The 18140-nt window shown below is 39.8% G+C and overlaps 1 protein-coding gene across 1 annotated transcript; it reads right to left on the bottom strand.

The window, feature by feature from the left end:
* Positions 1 to 6815: 6815 nt before the first annotated feature.
* bdh1 (3-hydroxybutyrate dehydrogenase, type 1) lies at positions 6816 to 16190 on the bottom strand. Its single transcript, XM_060869588.1, has 5 exons — positions 15945 to 16190; positions 14281 to 14391; positions 13373 to 13514; positions 9887 to 10039; positions 6816 to 9660 (listed from the first exon to the last, which is right to left on the bottom strand). Exons 1-5 carry the CDS (start codon positions 16158 to 16160, stop codon positions 9194 to 9196), a joined length of 1089 nt encoding a protein of 362 aa, XP_060725571.1. The 5' UTR covers positions 16161 to 16190; the 3' UTR covers positions 6816 to 9193.
* Positions 16191 to 18140: the final 1950 nt, after the last annotated feature.

Raw genomic sequence — 18140 nt, 5'->3', positions numbered from 1 at the left:
CTCTGTCTGCGTCTACATCTATGTCTGAATATACATCTCTGTCTATGCCTTTCACTGTCCATGTCTCCTTCTCTGTACATGTCTCCTCTGTCTGCATCTACATCTCTGTCTATGCCTTTCACTGTCCATGTCTCCTTCTCTGTCTGCATTTACATCTATGTCTGTGTCTGTGTCTACATCTCTGTCCATGTCTCCTTCTCTGTCCATGTCTCCTTTTTTGTCTGCATCTACATCTATATCTGCATCTACATCTCTGTCTATGCCTTTTACTGTCCATGTCTCCTTCTCTGTCTGCATCTACATCTATGTCTGAGTCTACATCTGTCTACGCCTGTCTCTGTCCATGTCTCCTTCTCTGTCCATGTCTCCTCTGTCTGCATCTACATCTATGTCTGAGTCTACATCTGTCTACGCCTGTCTCTGTCCATGTCTCCTTCTCTGTCCATGTCTCCTTTTTTGTCTGCATCTACATCTATGTCTGAGTCTACATCTCTGTCTATGCCTTTCACTGTCCATGTCTCCTTCTCTGTCCATGTCTCCTCTGTCTGCATCTACATCTATGTCTACGCCTTTCACTGTCCATGTCTCCTTCTCTGTCTGTGTCTACATCTCTGGCTATGTTTCTGTCTCTGCAAAGACCTCTATGGACAGGAAGTGAAACAAATAACGACGTTAACCTATTTCTGGACAGCGTCACCGCCTATGTTTCCGTCTACGTCTCTGCTTCTCGTTGGACAGAAAATAAACAACCTCAATCCAATCTGGACGACGAACTGATCTGCTTTTTTCACGTGGGTTTATTTTCCCTCCAGGTAAATTTAATGTGCACACGTTTAATCCCGCTCACACGTATGTAGTGGAGAAATCACCATTTTTCTCTTTGATTCGACTTTATTGTGAACTAATTCTCTCTTCCTTGCGCTGATGTAATAGACATTGTAATAAAAAACAATTAACCATTTTATTACATTAACCATATGGTGCTGGACTTGCACAGGACTTCCTCATTAGTAACCATGACAACTACATGTCTGAGCTCAGAATAATGATGCTTATGTAAGAAATAAAACTGCCTGGTTTGATAAAGCGGCGATCGAGTTCCCGCACCCACGTGTTTTATTTCTCTTGTTACGTTTGTCATATTTTTATTAATGAAAGAATGACCTCATACTTTTTGTCTGCTTATAGTTATAGTAATTATAGTAATGTCCATTATAATAATTCAATTCATTTTTTTTCAATTCAAGTTTATTTGTATGGCACTTTTTTACAATTGACGTCGTCTCAAAGCAGCTTTACAGAACATAAACATAGAACAAAAGGTTAATATAAAGAATAATATAAAGATTAATAGAATACAAAATTCAAGATTACTCATTCATTCATCTTCTACCGCTTATCCGAACTACCTCGGGTCACGGGGAGCCTGTGCCTATCTCAGGCGTCATCGGGCATCAAGGCAGGATACACCCTGGACGGAGTGCCAACCCATCACAGGGCGCACACACACACACACACACTGAATCACTCACACAATCACACACTACGGACAATTTTCCAGAGATGCCAATCAACCTACCATGCATGTCTTTGGACCGGGGGAGGAAACCGGAGTACCCGGAGGAAACCCCCGAGGCACGGGGAGAACATGCAAACTCCACACACACAAGGCGGAGGCGGGAATCGAACCCCCAACCCTGGAGGTGTGAGGCGAACGTGCTAACCACTAAGCCACCGTGCCCCCCAAATTCAAGATTAATATTAGATATATTTAGTTCACAATGTGTATGTATTTATTTCCAATGAACAAGTCTGAGGTGACTCAGGCAGCAGTGGCAAGGAAAAACTCCCTTAGATGGTGAAGGAAGAAACCTTGAGAGGAACCAGACTCAAAGGGGAACCTCATCGTCATATGGGTGACACTGGAGGGTGTGATTATAAATATACAGTCTGATAAATGTAGTATATAGATGCAAAAGATCACATGGAGTTCACATCTCTTTAGTATTGCAGAGTCTGACTGGATAGGTCTTTAGATGCCTCAGGATTCTCAGAGTCGGCCTCATCTCAGTGGAGGTCCAAAATCTTCATCGCACAGAAGACGATCTAAGCTGGTACAATTTCTGGATGCCTCGGGATGGGTAGAAAGAGAGAAGCAGTGGAGAGGGATTAACATATCCACTGTATCAGTCCCTGGCTACGCTGTTACTATAGAAACCTAAATATGGTCGGTAACGTTGTCAGAGCCACTGTTATAGAAAATGAATCAACACCTTCTGACTAATCCTATTTTGTGTTGTAATGTTTTATGTTCTGGTTTAAAGCCTTACATCAACAAGTGCAATGCAGATGCAGTACTGTAAATGACGCCGCCACTCGACTCTAGACCAGTGGAGATGCGTTCACTGGAGTGACGAATCACGCGTCTCCGTCTGGCAATCCGATGGACGAGTCTGAATGATTGTATTGTTCCAAGAGTAAAGTTTGGTGGAGGGGGATTATGGTGTGGGGTTGTTTTTCAGGGCTTGAGCTTGGCCCCTTAGTTCCAGTGAAAGGAACTCTTAATGCTTCAGCATACCGAGAGATTTTGGACAAGTTCATGCTCCTAACTTTGTGGGAACATTTGAAGACGGTCCTTTCCTGTTCCAACATGACTGTGCACCAGTGCACAAAGCACGTCCATAAAGACATGGATGATCTATGAGTTTGCTGTAGAGGATCTTGACTGGCCTGCAACCTGATAGAACACCTTTGGGATGTATTAGACTGCGAGCCAAGCCTTCTTGTCCAGCATCAGTGCCTGAACTCACAAATGTGCTTTTAGAGAATGGTCAAAAATTCCCATAAACACACTCCAATTCTTCTGGGAAGGCTTTCACAAGGTTTAGGAGTTGTTCTAACTACAGATGGTGGATCAATTCCATGTTTATCTCTATGGATTAAGAATGGGATGTCATTAAAGTTCATGTCTCGAAACACTTTTGGTAATATAGTGTACGTGTAAATGTGCAATGCAGAAGTAACTGTGGTCGAAGTTAAAATGCCTTCCCTGTATGTTGCATGAGATAATAACTTTTACACCTTTATATTTAGAAATACATTTCGGATTAGCTATCGGTTTTTGGGTTTGTGTCTTTGCATTCGGTTGCTAGGTAACGGATGCAATGCTTAACTATTGCTTTCGATGTTGCTGATCATGTGATAATGCTGTGAGTGAAATGTTGGTGCAACATGAAGCTTGGATTTTCTTCTGGGTTCAAAATCAGATCTTAATTTAGGACTTGAGATTGGACTTTTTTTGTAATACAGGCTCACGTTATCAACTCTACGAACTGTAGATCTTCATATTTATACTCGTTAACCGAATTATGTACAGCTCACCTGGACCACCATATTAATAACCTGGTGATTCATTCTCTGTAGTAAAAGTGTCAGATGGGTGTTTGTGTGTCTGTGTGTGTCTGTGTCTGTGTCTGTGTGTGTCTGTGTGTGTCTGTGTCTGGGTGTGTGTGTCTGTGTCTGGGTGTGTGTGTCTGTGTGTCTGGGTGTGTGTCTGTGTGTGTGTGTGTCTGTCTGTGTGTCTGTCTGTGTGTCTGTCTGTGTGTCTGTCTGTGTGTGTATCTGTGTGTGTGTGTCTGTCTGTGTCTGTCTGTGTCTGTGTGTGTCTCTGTGTGTGTGTGTGTGTGTGTCTGTGTCTGTGTGTCTGTGTCTGTCTGTGTGTGTGTGTGTGTGTCTGTGTCTGTCTGTGTCTGTGTGTGTCTGTGTGTGTGTGTCTGTGTGTGTGTCTGTGTCTGTGTGTGTGTCTGTGTCTGTCTGTGTGTGTGTGTCTGTGTGTGTCTGTGTGTGTCTGTCTGTGTGTGTGTGTGTGTTAGACACAGCAGTGTTGCTGCAGTCTTTACACACTGTATAGATTTTATTAAATAAACAGTAATGGATGTTTCAGTAATCATGTACTTAAAAATCATACTATGTTGTCAGGGTCACATGACCTTACAGCTCCAGAAATATAGTTTCAAACATTTACATTTACAGCATTTGAGCCGCCCTTATCCAGAGATACATAAAAAGTCTCAACCGTATCATCGTGCTGGATTCTGATTGGTCATTGGTCAGGAGGCGTTTTCTATAGTAACAACTTAACTTTCTCAGATACACTAAATACACAACTTTAGTAAAATGTCATTTATCAAATTTATAATCATTCATATGAAATTGTTTTACATTTATAAATAAGTTAGCGTCAGATTCCTGTTCCTAGCTATCATAAGCACAGACACACTCAAACTGGACCTGGTCCCTGGATGACATTAGAGGAACCTGATATGGTCTTCTGCTATTGTAGCTCATCCACCTAAAAGTTGTGTGTTCTGAGATGCTTTTCTGCTCACCACGGATGTAAAAAAGTGATTATACGAGTCAGATTAAACCTCAAAATCTGTTCATTTTCCAATCCAAGGATATCTGAAGTTTCTGAAATACTCCCATCAGCCCATCTGCCACAAACAACCATGCCACGGTCAAAGTAATAGAGATCAGATAAATGTTTTCATTCTCATGTTAAATGTGAACATTTACTAAATCTGCATGATTCTACACGCTGTGTAGATGTTGGATTGTGTTTAAAGGTGACATTTCTTCCTTTTTAGTATTACAGTTTTTCTCAACTGTTTTTTCAGTCATTTCTCACAACAGAACTGCATTTCTCAAAACTACTCGTTCCACCGTCAGATCCTGTTGTCAGTTTTTCACATCATATCAGCAATGTCTTGTTCATTCATTCATTCATCTTCTACCGCTTATCCGAACTACCTCGGGTCACGGGGAGCCTGTGCCTATCTCAGGCGTCATCGGGCATCAAGGCAGGATACACCCTGGACGGAGTGCCAACCCATCACAGGGCTGTCAAGTGTCAGAATTCTTCAAAAACAGCTAATACAGCTAAGCTAAATCTCTAAACCCCAAATATGTACGGAAGATGATAAACCGAACAGGAAAGCCATGTAAAAGCCACATCATTACAACACCTCCAGGGTTGGGGGTTCGATTCCCACCTCCGCCTTGTGTGTGTGGAGTTTGCATGTTCTCCTCATGCCTTGGGGGTTTCCTCCGGGTACTCCGGTTTCCTCCCCCGGTCCAAAGACATGCATGGTAGGTTGATTGGCATCTCTGGAAAATTGTCCGTAGTGTGTGATTGTGTGTGTGAATGAGAGTGTGTGTGTGTGCCCTGTGATGGGTTGGCACTCCGTCCAGGGTGTATCCTGCCTTGATGCCCGATGACGCCTGAGATAGGCACAGGCTCCCCGTGACCCGAGGTAGTTCGGATAAGCGGTAGAAAATGAGTGAGTGAGTGAGTATGATGTTCTACTGACAACATGACTAATAATTTTGCCTGTCACGTTCACATTGTTGAAAAAATGACATGGGATTCTGCTGCCTCTGACACAATGATTGATGAAAAAACACGCTTTTGCACGATAGACAAAGCATTTGGAGCAGGTGACGCGTATTTTCTGGTTATCCACTATGTTGTGCAGTTTGTACGTGTTGTTTTGAGAAATGCACTTGGAGATCTGCAAACTTCAATTCTGATCTGAGAAATGACTGAAAGCAGTTGAGAAAAACTGTAAATCATGGTCACCGTACAGTAAATAATGCATGAGGTGTGCATGAACAGTAGCAGTGTGCCATCTACAGGGGACTTTTAAAGTTGCAGTGATGACGGCATGATGCTTGGACACTGCAATTCTTCTATCTTTTCAAATTATGACATCACAATATACTAGATATTATATTGTGCCTATAAAATGTTGACCACGATGTTTCCCCTGACTCGCGTCGCTAACGTTTAAGCCGACGTTCTCGTCTCATCTCGCCGTTCGATCCATGTGTTGATCTGTGTGTAGAGAATGTTTGGTCTTACTTCTTGTGAAACAGGGTTTAGTATCTTATGATGCTTTGATATTTTCTCAGCTGATTATTTAGACACATTGAACCAGTTGCCAGCTTGACAGGGATGTGGTAGCTTAGTGTTTAAGGTGTTGGACTACAGATCAGAAGGTTGTGAGTTTCAATCCCAGGTCCACCAAGCTGCCACTGTTGGGCCCCTGAGCAAGGCCCTTAATGCCCAGTTGTATGAGATAAAATGTAAGTTGCTCTGCCAAATTCTGTATATGAAAATGTTGACAGTTTGATAGATATTAGATAAACAGTTTGTGAAATAAGGAATAAAACACTTGGTGTGCAGTTCAAGGAAAATAATCAGCAACAGAACGGTGGGATACAAAGTGGAGTTACTGTTAGTTACCTGAAAGATGATTTACGGTGGCTTAGTGGTTAGCACGTTCACCTCACACCTCCAGGGTCGGGGTTCGATTCTCGCCTCCGCCATGTGTGTGTGGAGTTTGCATGTTCTCCCCGTGCCTCGGGGTTTCCTCCGGGTACTCCGGTTTCCTCCACCGGTCCAAAGACATGCATGGTAGGTTGGTTGGCATCTCTGGAAAATTGTCCGTAGTGTGTGAGTGCGTGAGTGAATGAGAGTGTGTGTGTGTGTGTGCCCTGTGATGGGTTGGCACTCCGTCCAGGGTGTATCCTGCCTTGATGCCCGATGATGCCTGAGATAGTAGTTCGGAGGTAGTTCGGATAAGCGGTAGAAGATGAATGAATGAATGAATGAAGTAACAAATGGACAAAATGAACAAATTTGTTTTTTTTTGTAGTTAGCATTGTAGCATTAAAATATTTATACTCAAGTTGTTTTTTCTTCGCCTGTTGCCGCTCCACCATTTGACATCCATCAGAGAAAAAACACAATATGCTTTCTTTTTCAAAGAATTTTTATTGTAGGAAAGCTCAATTTTTAAAAATCCGTTACAATTTCTGTTATAAAAACGCAAGAGAGTTGTCCAGCTGCTCCCCCTGCTGGCCGAGCCAGAAACACTTAAAACTCACGTATAGCCTCAGAACGACACCTCGTCAGCTTCATTTATCAAAGTGGATACACAATAAACTGGATTTATTCATAAATCATTAACATAAAAACATTAAAATAAACTCCAGCGACTTTAGAAAAACTCTTTTGTATCCTCAGTGAGTTTTTACGGCTATAAAGTGAACCTCGTTCGATGAGATTCGACTCGTTCTGTCTGGTGATGCGTCGTCACTGTGATTGATTTTATCTTCGGATCGCAGCATCGTCTTTAAATCACTTATTTCTTACAAAGATATACACGACTTTAACGAACTCACTCATTTACGAATGATTTGAACGAAAGCTAATCAAAACGCGTCCATAAAGAAGATGGATAAAAGTAATGGCACCCTAGAAAAGCAGGATGAGTTAGTGTTTCCATGCTAACTGATATGTATCGCTAGAAGATTCAAAGCACTGAATCTAAGCCATAACAGGCACTTGTTCGCTGTTTAATCACCATTTTGATGTTTTCAGCTTGCAGGTTCCCAAATACTGTTTATTCGTACCCTAAACATCGCAATCCGATTTAAATATTTGTCTACACTTCTACTTCTGTGCCTCCGTCATCGCTTTCACACCACTACTGTGCAAGCAAATTTACTTTGCTAATTTCTTATAGGATTATTTCAAAGCTACACCTCCCCCGAAACTCAATTCAGATCGACTCAGGTGTTTACATGATGGCTTTTTCGATCTGAATCTGAACAATTCACTTTTCTTGCATGTAAACGTCCAGAATGTGAGCTTTACCTTTTATGGTGTTTTGTGGGCGTGTCTAAATGCATTGAAGATGCTCTATAAATGATGTACAGACTCAAAATCTTCTGCAAGTCTGGCATGTCTTAGTATTAGGATTCCTCAATCCCGTTAGAAAGAAGGTAAAAGTTTTCACATCACTAAAAAGATCGATGTATAGATTTCTAAACAAATTCACGTGAGCTGAACGAGAGCCCGGTGAACACGCTGATACTCTAATATACTCGATTTTGCTTCACAGACTGCTTCATAACTCTTATGTGGAAGTCTGGACACGACCACAGTCTTCCTCTTTTATCCAGTGGTGGGCGATTCACACTTTATACGCTCAGTGTCTTATTAAAATACATGTAACTTTTATAGAGAGCTTTGTAGATAGAAAATATGTATATTTTATATATATTTATCACAGATGAGCGAGCGAGCGAGAGAGAGAGAGAGAGAGAGAGAGAGAGAGAGAGAGAGTTACTACATCTAACACGGATTAGCTCTTTTGAAAGTACTTGAAGTGACCGATATCGCTGCAGTGATTAATGACTAATCTCTCCACTTCAACGGGTTTATTTATAACTAAGATTATTAATACTTAAGTTGTAATGACATTAAATAAATACTCCAGCTTTTTTTTTTTTTTCCGATCTAAAATCCACCCTGTCTGTAGTGTGCATACGGTTTACACACAGTTCCCACTGGGTTCTCTGTACTGAAATAAGAACAGAAACACTGTTTAATTCAACCTCACTTATAAAGGAAGTCCAGAGGCAGATGTAAAACTCGGAGGATTTTCAGTTTCCCGTTCACAACCAAAAAAACAAGAAACAAACACATTATTTTTTAAAACGTGTTCAGGTTTGCAGTCTGAGCTTCTCTACAGAGCGATATACATCTCAAGAACGTGTGATTGAACGATTGTAAGACTTCATTAATAATTGTCTCTATGACCAGCAAGGGAACAATTTTGTGTCTGAGATTTTAACCCAGTAGGACCAGTCAACCCAGTTGTTTTTTATTTATTTTATTCAAATTATTCGAATTTATTCGTCAAACTAATCCCCGCCCCCATAGAGTCAGCTCTGTCCTACAACAGCTAGTGTCTCACAAAGGCTCGTGTGAAGGCTGTCATGTGCTTCCCCTGAGACATGTAAAGTCTTTTCTCTTCTTTTCCTGTGCTACTTTCTCTTGGACTAAGGATTTTATATAATTGCGATGACTGCTTTTCTGTTTGTAATACTCAGGAGATCAACTTGTCAAGTTTCTGGTCCATGATAATCTGACTCGCATTATAGATCAGAGTGGAACGAGTTAAAAAAAAAAAAAAAACTGGAGTGATTATTGATCAGCTGTCATGTGAATGGCCAGAACCACAGAACTCTGCAGGAGCGTCACCGTGTTGTTATATAACTGTAAGGATGAAGTATAAGAATGGTGTGATAATGAACAGATACTAGATAGAGGAATGGAAACGCTTCAGAAATACAGACGGTCTGAAATGGCTCCTGGGAGATGATTCATGACCTGCATGCGAATCCACCAGTACGGCTCCACGGGGTTGTAGCGCGTGTATGGCCGTTTGGACACGATGGCATCTGTGATGTCGTCCAGGACGGGCGTGATGTCGCGCTGGCCGCTGTTGCAGTAGGAGCGCATCAGGGCCATGTAGTGCTCGAAGTGAGGCTTCCCGTAGTCCTCCTGCACATCAGGAGACGCCTCCTTCCACAGCTTCTCTGCCGTCGAGGCCACGATGTCACGCGTCAGGATCCCTGTAGCCACGATGAAGTTCCCCGGCTCGACGACAGCCACTTTGACTCCCCACGCCTTCATCTCGTACCTGAGGCAGTCGGAGAAGGCCTCCACACCGTATTTAGAGACGCAGTATGGAGAGCGCAGAACGTTTCCCATCCGGCCGTACATGCTGGCTATGTTCACCACACGTCCTGTAACAGAGCAGCGACATGCAGTGCGAACTCGGCTCATATTCCACTAATGAAGAGTGCTTTATGAATAGCATTATATCATAAGAGATATAAGGACAGCTCCTGTATAATCATTTTAAACTCAAGTTTATCATCTAAAATCTAAAATATCCATGATTACGTCCAGGCATCGAGTAGAAACGAATATTTCATGAGTAAAAGCATTTCAGTAGCGTTCTGCTCGCACCTTTGGCTCTGCGGATCAGAGGCAGAACGGCTTTGGTCACTCTGATGGTTCCCCACAGGTTGACCTCTGACACATTCTTGTACGTATCCATGGATGTGAATTCCACCTCCCCGAAATTAGAGACCCCGGCGTTGTTCACCACGGCCCATAGACCTGCAGGAGGAACCAATCACACCATTAAACACCACACTATTGAACTTGACTAAACATCATTAAACCCAACTAAACACTATTAAACCTGAATAAATACCACTAAAAAAACATTAAACTTGACTAAACATCATTAAACACCATTAAACCTAAAAAACCCCACTAAATACATTAAACCTGACCAAACCCAAATAAACACAATTAAACCCAACTAAACACCACAAAACACCAATAAACCTGACTAAATACATAACAATCCAACAAAAACTTAATTAAACCCAAAACACCATTAAACACTACTATACTCGACTAAACGCCATTAAACTCGACTAAACACCACTAAACACTACTATACTCGACTAAACACTATTAAACTCGACTAAACACCACTAAACACTACTGTACTTGACTAAACACCACTAAACACTACTATGCTATACTATACTCGACTAAACACCATTAAACTCGACTAACACCACTAAACACTACTATACTCGACTAAACATCATTAAACTCGACTAAACACTACTATACTCGACTAAACACCACTAAACACTACTATACTCGACTAAACACCATTAAACTCGACTAAACACCACTAAACACTACTATACTCGACTGAACACCATTAAACTCGACTAAACACCACTAAACACTACTATACTCGACTGAACACCATTAAACTCGACTAAACACCACTAAACACTACTATACTCGACTGAACACCACTAAACACTACTATACTCGACTAAACACCACTAAACCTCAGGACTCAGCGCACGCATTCTGAAGGTCTCTCAGTCTGTTTGTGCAAAATAAATACATATTTTTTACATAATTGTTTTTTCCATCGTCTCTTGGATTATTGCAGAAATTTACACTGTGATCAATTTGATTTATTCTTATAATTCTTATGTGTTTTGTTTGTTTTTTAGAATTTTGGAGCTTAAATACATTTAGCAAAAGGTTTAAAGCTTCGGTTTCTAAAGCTGTAAATGGAATATAGCAGTGTCACATGACTAATGTCAACACTACTAAACTTCACTGTTCCGTTTTAATACACACACACACACACACACACACACACACACACACACGTTTTAGTGGATGAATCTCTATGAATGAATAGTTCTGTGTGATGACGGTTAACGCCCACAACAACCTCTGTAGCCCCGTTTAGCCACTTGTTCCCATCATAACCGCATTTTTCAAGACACGTTATTTCGGCTGCTCCCTGTCAATGGGTCACATATTTATACTCAGGTCTTCATCGGTGAACATTTGAAGACTTCAACAGGAAGGAATTAGTGTTAAGTCTGCAATGAACTCAGAAAAGACTCTGACCTGTTAGTTTTTGGTTGTTTAATTCCACTAAACTATAAACTGTTGTAGAAAGGACATTAGTTACATTGACATCATTTCCTGTTCAGTGTCACACAAATGAGGATGAGGTTCATTTCTGTGTCTGGTTCCTCTTAAGGTTTCTTCCTCATATCATTTTTTTTCCACATCACCGTCACCTCAGGCTTGATCATTAGGGAGAGATGTTAGAGATAAATAGGAATTTAATTTTAAACTTTGAACTTTAAAATATTTATTCTGTTTCTATACTTCTGTAAAGCTGCTTTGAGACAATGTTAAATTGTGCTATACAAATAAACTTAAGTGAATTGAATTGAACCTGGTCTACGGCAACGAGGGCACAGGATCCTGCCACCGGACCACCAGGAGGCTCTTTTTCAAGACATGTACTGTAAAAGCATTAAAAAAATTAAATGGAGTATTATTGATGTATTTCCTGATGGTATCGGAGGCAGAGAGATTTAACAGGGAAGACATAATGTTCTGGTCATGAGCTTATATGATGGAGGACAATAACTGTAGTGGTGTTACTGTAGCTCCCACTGTGTTAGCACACTAATCGTCTGCATGAGCTTTAGGACTTTAATCGGATTTGATCCCTAATACTAATTCTATTTATTTTAATCTTAATCTTTAACACAAACTCCCAGAGAAAAGCTGAGCTGAGCTAAAAGTACCAGGAGATCTCTTTATTACAGCATTAATACACTTTAATCCTTCCTTCTATCATACTATATATATATATATATATATATATATATATATATATATATATATATATATATATATATATATATAGTCGCTGTCTGGCGGAAACCTTGTATGTCCAAATTTGGTCAGTTTCATATTTTTTCACATATCGATGCTATTGGTCAGTCCCCACGTGGGTCTGTTATTTTTACAAGTTATTAACCAATCTAAAGTCTTGAAAATAGCTTGAGCGCAAATCTCATAACTCCATTGGACACTTCAACTGTCCACCTCTTCCTCACTCCGCGGGAGAGCTTCACGGCATATTTCTCCTCAAGAAGAGTCGCAACGAATCAACACGTCTTCTGAGGTAAATGTCTTCAAAACACTGGGCTCAAAGAAAAAAAAATCTTGACCCCCGCTAGTTCTGGTGCTCGTCTGAGGACAGGAATTTAGCTCAAGACAATCCACTGCAACGCGGACTAAACCCTGTGCACTGCAGATAAGGTACGGCGTTATTTTAATTTCCTGAAAAATAACGGTTTTGGAGATACGAGGATTCCGCCCCCGACGATATATATATATATATATATATATATATATATATATATATATATATATATATATATATATATATATATACATACACAGTCGCATGCAAAACTTTAGGAACCCCTGACAATTTCCATGATTTTCATTTATAAATATTTGGGTGTTTGGATCAGCAATTTCATTTTGTTTTATCAAATAACTGAAGAATACTTCAGTAATATTTCAGTAGTGAAATGTGGTTTATTGGATTAACAGAAAATGCGCAATATGCATCAAAACGAAATTAGACAGGTGCATAAATTTGGGCACCCTAACAGAAAAATCACATCAATATTAAGTAGAGCCTCCTTTAGCAGAAATAACAGCCTCTAGACGCTTCCTATAGCCTGTAATGAGCGTCTGGGTTCTGGATGAATGTATTTTGGACCATTCCTCCTTACAAAACATCTCCAGTTCAGTTAGGTTTGATGGTCGGTGAGCACGGACAGCCCGCTTCAGTGTGTCCTTTAGTTATTTGATAAATCAAAATGAATTGCTGATCCAAACAACCAAATATTTCTAAATGAAAATCATGGAAATTGTCAGGGGTTCCTAAACTTTTGCATATGACTGTATGTATTAATAAGGTAAGTTAGTCAGCATAGATTCCCACGGATGATTCGCTGTGGTGACCCCTAACAGGAAAAGCCAGAAGTAGAAGAAGAAGAAGTAGAAGTCAGCATACATTCCCACCTTTCTCTGGGTTCTTCAGGTTGGTCCTGATGAAGTCCATCGCTTTAGAGACTTGTTCATCACTGCACACATCCAGCTGCACCACCTTCAGTCTGTCAGAGTGCATGTTCTCCAGCTCCATTGCCCCTTCGCCATCCTGATCCTGAGGGTCAACACCACCTCATACACTCAACACCATCACCTTCATTTTCTCTCTATTATTCATGAGCTTATTCAGAGTTCATCATTAACTCAAATGCACTCTGAAGGCTTGAGTCTAAAACCTACAGAGGATTTTTTTTGTTTTAGCACAGATCATTTCTGTAGGTGGTTACGGCATATTTTTAGCCTTATGCATTAATACTGGTAGTAAGGTCCAAGATGGTGCAGCAGATGGCTGCCTCGGTGTGGAGCTCTCCCATTGTTTTTGTGTTTCTTGAATTTCCTCTGAGATCAATAACCTATCTATCTATCTATCTATCTATCTATCTATCTATCTATCTATCTATCACCATATCTATCTATCACCATATCTATCTATCTATCTATCTATCTATCTATCTATCTATCTATCTATCAGCATATCTATCTATCACCATATCTATCTATCTATCTATCTATCTATCTATCTATCTATCTATCTATCTATCTATAGCAGTTTACTTCTTGGAAAATAAAAATCTTTCATGTTATGTGTATATTATATTAACAGCCTATAAAAACCTATAAAATTCTGAATAATAGATTTGTCTACTACATTATAGTCTTTAAAGGCCTCCTCTGTTTTAATCTGAGTGTTTAATCACAATGAGCAAACTTGCTGTTAATTCTGAAGAAGAATTGCGTAAGTGTGACATTCTCACACCTTCTCCACACTTTCTCTTATTATGATTCAGCTCTGTGCTTTGTGTGTATCTGCAACACGTTACCTTCAAGTAGCATCCAGCAAACACGGTGAAGCCTAGTTTATGAAGGTGTTTGGCTAAAGCGTGTCCAAACCCGCTGTCACATCCAGTAACAAACACGGCCTTCCCCTCAACCTGCAGGGGAAAATTACATAATAATATCACTCAGGTTTCATTAGTTTTCTCTAACACAGTGTCAAATTCCCATAAAGCAATAAAAAACAAAAAACCCATGAGGAAAGGAAAAAAAAAAGTTTCGCTTCCTGTTTCATCAATGATGTCATCAGCGTTTGTTTTTAAATGTACTAAAGCTGCGAAACCACTGTGTTGTGACGGACTCTGACCCGGACACGCGCTGACGTTCAAAACAAATCAACTGCACTGTTCATCTGTACAGTCTGACAGCCTAGGGTTGGGGTTGGAGTTGGGGTTGGGGTTAGGGTTAGGGTTAGTGTTAGGGTTGGGGTAAGGGTTAGGGTTTGGGGTTAGGGGTAGGGTTAGGGTTAGGTATTCAGCCAGCCCTGCTGTTACTCACTAGATAGTAAGAGTTCACATAATACAGCTGGATCAGGTAACATTAGCTGAAGTGACTTTTCTGCTGAAAAACGTTGATTTTTTTTCTCTCTTCAATAATTTTAAGTTTCTTACAGAAGCCAGACTGAAATGAGGCGAATGATGAGCAACGGTGATTTATTAAGCAATCATGTTTGTCTACACGGCAAAACATTAACTCTAGGAACTGCAGGATTAGATAGGGGAGGGGAGGGAGAGGAGGGAGAGAGGTAGAGGAGGGGAGGGAGTTTGTAGAGGGGAGGGAGAGGAGGGGAGGGAGAGGAGGGGAGGGAGTTTGTATGTATGTATGTATGTATGTATGTATGTATGTATGTATGTATGTATGTATATAGGGATGGATGGATGGAAGGCAAGTAGGGAGGGAGGCAAGTAAATAAGTAAGTATAGGTGAGGAAAGTCAGAAGGAAGGAAGAAAGGAGGCAGGGAGGCAAAAATAAGTAAGGATCGAAGGAAATTAAAGGAAAGGAAAGGAAAGGAAAAGAAAAAAGAAAAGAAAAGATAGGAAAAGAAAGTTAGGAAAAGATAGAAAAAAAAGAAAAAAAGGAAAGGAAAGGAAAAGAAATCAAAGGAAAAGAAAGGAAAAGAAAAAAGAAAAGAAAAGATAGGAAAAGAAAGGAAAGGGAGGGAAGAAGGAAGGAAGCAGGAAAGTAATTTGATAAGTTGACATTTGATAAGTAAATAGAAAAGTTATGTAGGTCAATAAGTAAATAAATAGAGTTAGTAAGATATTTAACCAGAAATGAAGCACATGATGTCAGAACATTTGTCCAGAAGTGAATTATAAAAATAAAATGAGACGCTTTTCATGTTGTGTGAATATACAGTGTGTGTCTCTAACACTCTGTACAGAAAACACACATAAAATCACCCATTTGGATTTAAAGCTTATTTTTGTGGTGTTTTAGATGAAAACACTAAACAGATCAGAACAGAATGTTGAGGACTCGTTGGTTTATTTAATGCATTTCGTGCTACACGTTTAGTGTTTATTTGCATTGTAAATAAAATAACGTCATGTGCATGAAACAGTGAGTGCGGTAACGCTTTACATGGCCAGTACGCGACTTAGGGGTAACCATGGTAACCGCTACAGTATAAATACTACGTGTTCTTACCGAGACAGATCCACGCGGGATCCTGGGCATCGCCACGCACAGGACGAACAGCGCGTAGAGCAGCGCGAGACAGTGCGTGGCCCCGGTGTCCTCTGAGAAACCCGCACAGTGCGCGAGCCACGTGAGAGCTGCGGGCAACGCGAAGGCCAGCAGGAGCGTGAGGATGACGGACAACACGACCAGCAGCGCAGCGCGGAGCAGCGTCTGTGAAGCCATCTTAGGATCTGACTGATCGTGGGTGTGGAAGACGTGGGTAGAGGGTTGGACATGGGCTGCGTCCCAAATACACCGCCTACAGTGAGCAGGGTGGATCTGATGTAGGACACTTAGATAGGGAGGGTTAGGGAAAGGGACCAGACCCCGCTCTGTAACATCATTATAACATCATATAACATGTAACATCATATATATATATATTATAACTGTCATAATGTCATTATAACCGAGCCATAATGTCATTATAACTGTCATATCATTATAACTGAGCCATAATGTCATTATAACTGTCATAATGTCATTATAACCGAGCCATAATGTCATTATAACTGTCATATCATTATAACTGAGCCATAATGTCATTATAACTGTCATAATGTCATTATAACCGAGCCATAATGTCATTATAACTGTCATATCATTATAACTGAGCCATAATGTCATTATAACTGTCATAATGTCATTATAACCGAGCCATAATGTCATTATAACTGTCATATCATTATAACCGAGCCATAATGTCATTATAACTGTCATAATGCCATTATAACTGCATTAATGTCATTATAACTAATTCATAATGTCATTATAACTGAGTCATAATGTCATTATATCTGAGTCATAATGTCATTATATCTGAGTCATAATGTCATTATAACTGAGTCATAATGTCATTATAACTGAGTCATAATGTCATTATAACTGAGTCATAATTTCATTATAAATGAGTCATAATGTCATTATAACTGAGTCATAGTGTCAGATCAACAAGTCAGGGGAATGTGTTTTAAAGGGAATATAGAGAAAGGAATTCAGAAACAACAATAAAATCATAATTTAAATAATAATAATAATAATAATAATAATAATAATAATAATAATAATAAATACATATTAACACTACCACTACTACTAATACTAATAATAAAATAATAATAATAATAATAATAATAATGCTCACAAAAAATGCTGAAAATAATTATATTATATAATTATAATTAGTAATATATTGTATTGATTAGTAGTAATGAAAATATAAATAATATAAACTTGTTATTACTATTATTATAATCTATCATCTGTAGAAGTTTAGCTGTAAACACCACATTGCAGAGCCAGTTGAGTTCTGCTCCTATCCACAGAGAGGCACTGTTATACCTGAGCATGCAGCCTGATTTACTGAAAACTCTCAAGGCTGTTAAACTGGAGGAGGATTAGGACACCAGACCAGCTTATTTAAATTAAAATGACAATGACAATGTATTTAACATCCAAGCCTTTTTATTTGTATGGTGATTTTAACAATAAGCATCATGACAAAGCTGCACAGAAATGCAGATGAAGGCCACAAAGGAACAAGCCAGATGTGACAGCAGAGAGATGACAAGAAGACACCTCAAAGACTGAAAAGTGAACATCTGAGTGACACCGGACATAAAAAAGTAAGATGAGGAAATTGTGACCGTTCTGGGCTGAGAACAGGAAAGTCCTAATGAGTACATCCAAACTTCATCAACACATTTAGTCTAAAGTACAATTTAGAACATCTTGTACGTTGATAACCTCTTCCTCTTCCATCTCTCTGGTAAGTTGTGGAGTTCGAAGATGCTTTCATTACCTTGAAATAAGCCCCGCCCCTTGTGCATGGTGTCATCACAACACCATGAATAAGTTCAAACCACATGCAAGATGAGATACGTTTGTTAATCTAATATTTCTGTTTCAGAGCCCAGACATGTTGATCATCAAGACAAAAGCTTTTAGATTTATTAGTTATTTTGATGGAATCGAGCACCAGCAACAATAAGAAAAACCCAAAATGGTATAAAGAAGTGAGAAGAAAGGCTTAGGCTGATATTTTCATGCATCTAATAAGAGACAGACATGTGATTACACCAAGGGACATTCCATAGATTTCCGTTTGGTCTGTTGTTTTTCAGAAACAGTAATCTGCAGTCATGGAGAAGCTGCATGTTAAAC

Source organism: Tachysurus vachellii, chromosome 5 (assembly GCF_030014155.1).
Source record: "Tachysurus vachellii isolate PV-2020 chromosome 5, HZAU_Pvac_v1, whole genome shotgun sequence".
In the NCBI taxonomy this organism is placed as follows: domain Eukaryota; kingdom Metazoa; phylum Chordata; class Actinopteri; order Siluriformes; family Bagridae; genus Tachysurus; species Tachysurus vachellii.
This window is presented reverse-complemented; position numbering and strand designations above follow the sequence as displayed.

Coding starts and splice junctions, on each gene's coding strand:
- bdh1 (XM_060869588.1), bottom strand. CDS start 16,160: ATGGCTTCACAGACGCTGCTCCGCGCTGCGCTGCTGGTCGTGTTGTCC. Junction 14,392..15,944: donor TCCCGCGTGGATCTGTCTCG/GTAAGAACACGT, acceptor TTTCCCCTGCAG/GTTGAGGGGAAGGCCGTGTT. Junction 10,040..13,372: donor CCTGAAGAACCCAGAGAAAG/GTGGGAATGTAT, acceptor TTCCTCCTGCAG/GTCTATGGGCCGTGGTGAAC.